The sequence below is a fragment of the Pelodiscus sinensis genome, chromosome 12 (assembly GCF_052426305.1).
Source record: "Pelodiscus sinensis isolate ZL-2025 chromosome 12, ASM5242630v1, whole genome shotgun sequence".
Taxonomy (NCBI): Eukaryota; Metazoa; Chordata; order Testudines; family Trionychidae; genus Pelodiscus; species Pelodiscus sinensis.
The window spans coordinates 22,805,371-22,811,709 of NC_143063.1; the positions used below are offsets into that span (position 1 = coordinate 22,805,371).

General features: G+C 39.3%; 1 protein-coding gene across 5 annotated transcripts in view; it reads left to right on the top strand.

Moving 5' to 3' along the window:
* The window catches only part of N4BP1 (NEDD4 binding protein 1), a 50,657-nt gene extending 45,508 nt beyond the window's left edge, over positions 1–5,149 (top strand). Inside the window, exons 6-8 of one of the 5 annotated variants that reach the window (XR_012906712.2) lie at positions 513–724; positions 895–1,688; positions 3,256–3,297. Coding sequence is in view for 1 of the 5 variants with exons in the window: in XM_075940227.2 (XP_075796342.2) it covers positions 1,581–1,688; positions 3,256–3,598 (451 nt within the window). In the remaining 4 variants the exon portion in view is untranslated. Of the gene's footprint in view, positions 1–512; positions 1,689–3,255 lie in introns of all 5 variants that reach the window. The other 4 variants (XR_016350501.1, XR_016350502.1, XR_016350503.1 and 1 more) reach the window with 4 other exon arrangements.
* Positions 5,150–6,339: the final 1,190 nt, after the last annotated feature.

Here is a 6,339-nt window from a genome sequence, read left to right on the forward strand (position 1 = left end):
TATGTCTGGATAGTTGAAGTCCTCCATCACCACCACATCCTGCACTTTGGATGATTTTGTTGTTGTTGTTTAAGAAAAGCCTCATCCACCTCTTCTGGCTGATCTGTAGTGGACATCTAGCATGACATCACCCTTGGTTTTTTTAGCACTTTTAACCTAACCCAGAGACTCTCAACAAGTCTGTCTCTTATGTCCAAATGTATACATTTTTAATACATAAGGCAACACCACCTCCTTTTTTCCCCTGCGTATCCTTCTTGAGTAAGCTGTACCCTTCTATACCAATATTCCAGTTGTGTGTATTATCCTGCCAAGTCTCTGTGATATCAATTATGTCATAGTTGTGTTTCTTTATTAGCACTTCACATTCTTCCTGCTTATTCCCCATACTCCTTGCATTTGTACACAGGCATCTAAGATACTGATTAGTTTTTTGTCCCCCAGTTCTGCCTTGTCTCTCCTTTATCTCTGCTATTATAACCTATGCTCCCTCCCTTCTGACCCACTCCCAGGTCTCCATGTTTTTCACTTACCTGTAGGCTTTGGTCACCTGCCTCCGATGAACCTAGTTTACAGCCCTCCTCGTGGCATCCCCTTCCCCTCTCTGCAGCCTAGCTGAGCTGTGCACCGGCTCCTGGCGATCCCCTCCCCCCTGCAGTGTGCCAGGACTCTGATCCTGGAACATCTGTGATCATGCCGGACCAGAGAATCCCAGATTTTTGAGGTACAACCTGTATAATATACCAGCATATTTACTTGTAAACAACCTCCTTCAATAATTAACTTTTTGACTTCAAGTCAGTAAACAAATTCTAAAATCTAAATGTAAAATCTTCAATTGGTTGTCTCATATTAAATTTAATTTATACACCTGTTGTTCCATTTTTCTTTCAGGATCTAACCCCAAATCAATGAAAGGAAACCCCCTGGCATCAACAGACTTTTTTGAAACAGACCCTATATTCTTTTCCGAAGCCAAAGTACTAATAAGTAGCTTTTACTAGTTGATGTAAATAGGAAGAAGATTCTTAAATTGTGCAGGAATAATGTCTTTGATTATTTTATTTCAAGTTTTATTTAGTGTATATATAAATGCAGGAATGGTGGTGGATTTGCAACCAACTAACTTACATAAAAAACAATCTTTACACAAGACTAGTCAGCATCTAGTGTCTGTTTTCTGGAGACTGTCAGTTGTGTAGCTTGTGGTGATAGTTTGAATATACTGGCAAGGAGGAGGAGTTTCAACAAGTATAATAAAATATTCTGTAGCCCTCTCCTCTTCCTCACCAACAACATCCCATCAAATTCGTTTTGCAGTGGCCCAGACCTTTCAGTTTAAAAAATTAATGTAGTGTCAAATGGGGGGGCCGGAGGATGTCCATATATTCACCCATGAATTCATGATTTTGGAAGGGAATATCATTTTAGCTGTAGCAGAATAGAAGTTCATTGATCAGACTGCACTGATTCTGGCTATGGAATTAGGTGGATACCTGAAGTAGTTCAACATATTGGGCATGGTAGAGAGGTTGAAAAAATTGTATTGATAGTTATTTCATTACTATTTACTGTTGCAGGTTGCTCCAATACACATTTGCTGGGGACATATTCATGGTTCCTGATGATCCTTTGGGAAGAAATGGACCTAGATTAGAGGACTTCCTTCGGAGTGAAGGCTGTTCTAGGTATAGCAGTCTCTTCATTATGCTTTGAGAATCAGGGCTTATGAAGGGCAATAAATGCTTCATCTGAACCTGAAGCAATTAACTTAGTCACACTAAAAAAATACACTAAGAGCACTGGCTCTAAAGATTAATGTTCTTTTTTTATTACCTTAGTCTGATCAAAAAGTAGTGATGATGTTACATGCATCTAGCCAAGTTCTCAGAAGAAGCAAGACAAGTGCCTCAGCAACTTCCTCTGAGGTTTCATTGCGACAGCATTCACATAAATGTGGCAGTCCACATACTGGTTTGGTATTACACAAACCTGTTGATGCATAACTAGTAACTATAGTTCATCTGAATTGGTGGGAAACACGTGGTGGGCCATGGGCACTTGCTGGTTGCCGTATCCCACAGCTCCCATTGGCCGCGGTCTGCTGATAAGAGATGTGGGCAACTGTACCTGTGGAAGCAAGGTAAACAACCTCCCTGGTGGCCTGGTGGCCTGCCAGCAGCTTACCCTGATGAGCTGTTTGCAGCCTGTGGGCTCCAGGTTACCCACCATTAATCTAAATATATCTTTGATCCCTTACTGATGATCAGCAGTTGGATGATAACACTACAGAAAAACTTGATAGACTTATTAATGGTATATTGTGCACAAGGGAGATGCAAAGGCTTTTTTTCCTATTTCTATTTTCATTTTCTAAGCTACTCAAGTTATTACATCATATTAACAACAATGTCTGCCAAGACTTCTGGAACTAAATGACTTTTTAATCTATTTTTAATCTTAATTTTTTTTTAAATGTATAGATTTTAAATATACTAACATAATTTAGGAAGATATTTAAAAATCAGATCTTCCTTAAAATTCCTGAAAAGACATGATTCCAAAGCTTGGTTTCTCCGTTACACCAGGTAATGACTTTTCTAGTCTCTAAAGCAGTGAAATGAATGCAGCTGCTTGAACAAATAAGTAGTGGTTATATTATCAGCATTTGGAATAGAAAGAGCCTGGATACAAGGGTTCTTGAGAATTAATCATAAACATTAAAATGAAAATACTACAATATTTATATTAATAATACATGCAACTCTTTAAAAAGTGACTTTTTTTAAAGATACCAATATAAAAATAGCTGTTGACTGATTCTCAGATCACGTGTGATAGTTTATGTAATAGACTGTTTTGAGGGGGAGGGGTTAAGTCCATCTTGGCTATAAAAAGTAATACTGAAGTTAGTACGTGGCATTTTGTAAAAATGTTAAACTGATTACTTGAATGTTTTTTGCTGTATGTTGAACACTCTTTACCTGTCTAAAATATGCATCTCAGCCAGTCATATCTAATGTCAATCCCTGTTACTGTCTTTTAGATTTCAGATTTGAAGTCCCCTACGTAGGCTATTGTACTTAATGTTTTCTATCACTTTGGAATCAACTAAACTGTGCATCTTTAATTGAAAACAATCTGAAGAATACTAGAATGTAGGGGTTCACAGGCTTTATTTTACCTGTACTGCTTATATCCAGAACAGTACCACATCTTCCTTAATTTACTAGACATTTCACTTTTGTTCTCTAGAGATTTTCCATTATCACAAATAACTCTACCAACTGGGGGACTGCATTCTTCTGGGACCTCACACTTCATGCCAATACCCAAGTCATGCAGTAATAGACAACCTAAGACTGAAGTACGTGGCGGTCCTCCATCTGCCTGGCCTCCGTTGGAACCAAACTTTCCAAATGTACACACTGGTCTTACAATTCCCCCACAAAGATCTTCTACAGAAACAATACAGCTAAGGGAAGCGTTGACAAAAATATTTCCTGATTCTGAGCAGAGACAGAAGATTGATCGAATACTAGCTGAACATCCATTCATGAGAGACCTTAATGCACTGTCTGCCATGGTACTTGATTAAGTATGATACAAGGAGTTTACATTATGATTGATCTATCTAAACTTTGAATGTCAATGTGAAGAAACATGTTGCTGAGTGTCGAGTCACTTTATGAATATTCAACATTTAGTACTTTTATTTGTATAAAAGATATGAACTATTTTTATGCATATTCCTATGGTTTTCAAACAAACATTTTTGGTAACTTAAGTTATGCTGCTATTACAGATTTGTATTAACAATTTCTGCAAAAGAAAACAATTTTATTTGCCTCCTTGAAAATGTTTATTAAAGTAGTAGCAGTTCTATTTAGAATAGTGTATTTGCACTTGTTTCATAATTATCCTGGGGGGAGGGATGTCATATTTGGCCCACTCAGATTACAATATTTATTTTAAAATATAAGCTGAAAATGGCACCTTTTATAACCGTATACTATGTATGCACATTATCTCATTAGCATTAAGTACACACCTTCAGGTAGTTGTTTTTTGCCACCGGATTGGAATTGCTTATACTGTTATAGAATATTACATTTTGCCTGTATTGTAGAAGTAATACCATTAGGTGGCAGCTTGTATCCGTTAATGTATAACAACCAAGAAAAAGATTTATACCCATTGGCATTTCTGAATTTAATCAAAAGAACATACAAGCAAAGAGAACTAAATTGATAACCGAGAGCATGCTACTGCAGTACCATATAGGGAATAAATAGTGAGAGGACCATTTGAATATTATGTTATGACACACAAAAACCTCAGAGTATTGAGCTATTATTGCATGAGGCTAGGAAATAAACAGTAGTCTGTACACATGGGTGGGATTTTAGTGCCTCTCTAGTTCAAAAGTAACTTTATTTTTAAAATGAAGTAGCTCACCTTGCTAATTCGAAGTGGGGGTTACTACCTTAAAGTATTCCCCCAAAGGAATGATATAGTCACTTGTGGAGGTACATTTGTTTTAACAGAAAAATTTAAAAGAACCACAACAGTTTGAAGATGCCAAGTAATTGATTTTTTTTTTTTAAATGGTCAGAAAGGATCTCTGTGACCAAAACGGGGGGGGAAAGGCTTTACACTATTATGTGCAATACTTCCTATATAAAATGTGCTAGTTATAAGTTCTTTTCAGTTTTGGTTACAAGTATTGTGGTCTCAATTAAAACAAAGCTGTATTTTTCTGCCATGTACCTAATCACCAGTCATCTTAACTAATTTTTTACTTTTCTTTTAAACTGTATTAATTGCTGGGTTGTTGATGACTAGAACTTCCCACAGCTAAAATTATCTGCTCGTAAAATCTTTGGCCTTCAAGAACATGTGGGCTTATTTTGGATTGGTGTACTGCTCTGGAGGCCCAAGAGGTGGTGTCAGTGCACAGACACGGAGCCTCGAAGCACTGTTGAAACAAGTAGCTCTAATTACTCACAATAGCAGCAGCTTGCTTTAAGGAAACGAGTAAGTTTGTTTACATAACTTTTTTTCCCTAGGTTTCTTAAAATTTACATGAATCAACTGAAAGAAAATGTGTCCAATGATTTATTAAAGTTAGCAAAATGATCTTGCTGAAGAGAGTGGTGGTTTTCAAGTCTGAATACAAAATTACACATTTGATAGCTCTACTCTAGAGGGGGCCAGAATGTTCCACCAGCCTGTCAGAGTAGTGCTACCTAATCTTGTGACTTGTTTGAAGTTTCTCACCTCACTCAACCCTTTGGTTGCCTGCCATTCTTGCCCATCTCCATAGCAACTCAAATCCATTCTTGGAGGAGGAGGGGCTGGAGTAGAGATTAAAGAGCTCAGCAGTTCAGGAATAGTTGGCTCTCTCCTGTGAGCACTGGGGATAGGATGACATTCCTATTCCTCACTACTGCACCTGGAAAAGGTGTGGGTGGGGGAGGGGTGAAGAATTGCTGGAGCTGCAGTCCTAGCCTGGAAGAGAGATGGGGAGCATACTGCAGTGTGACTGGCCTGGGAGAGAATGAAGACCCCTAGGAGGAACCACAGTGAAGCTGGAGTGCCAGACCCTCTGGAGCAGTAGTCCCAACCTTTTGGGGCTACCATGCACCCGGGGGGCAGGGCTGCACCCTGGTCACTAGGCGGGTGCACATAAATGCCCCGGCGGGTGCCATGGCGCCCGTGAGCACCGCATTGGGGACCACTGCTCTGGAGGGACTAAACTAATGTGTGGGCATTGAGGAAGGCTGAGCTATTGGTGGGAGCACAGGACAAATTAACCACTGATTGGGGCATGGGCAGATTTGATGGAAGATTATTCACCAGGAGTCAAAATGACTTTATGTTAAAAAGTGTGTAATTAAGTAACTGTAACTACTGAAAATTTCAGCAGTTACATGTGGGGCAGCAGTTTGCTCCCTGGAATACAGAGGGGCTGCAGATAGAGGCAGCAGTGCGGGAGGGGGTACACTTTTAAGCTGACTTCCTGTGTGTACCAGTCCCACCTGCACCATGGAGCTGCTACCTCTAATACAGGTGACAGGTGGTTCCCTGGGAACTAGTGCATACTGGGAGTCAACTTTTAAGCTGGCTTCCTGCATGTACCAGGAGCCTATGTGTAAAGATTCATTGGTTAACAGCACACACGGTTACACTTTCACGCCCTTACACCCAATACATTTGGGGGAGAGGGTAACGTTAAATGTGTCAGAAGGATGAGTGTGGGAGTTCAAAATTCAAAAGATGGACTATAAAGCTAAATCTCATGACTTCAGATCTCTTGATGCTCCCAGCACTGTAAGT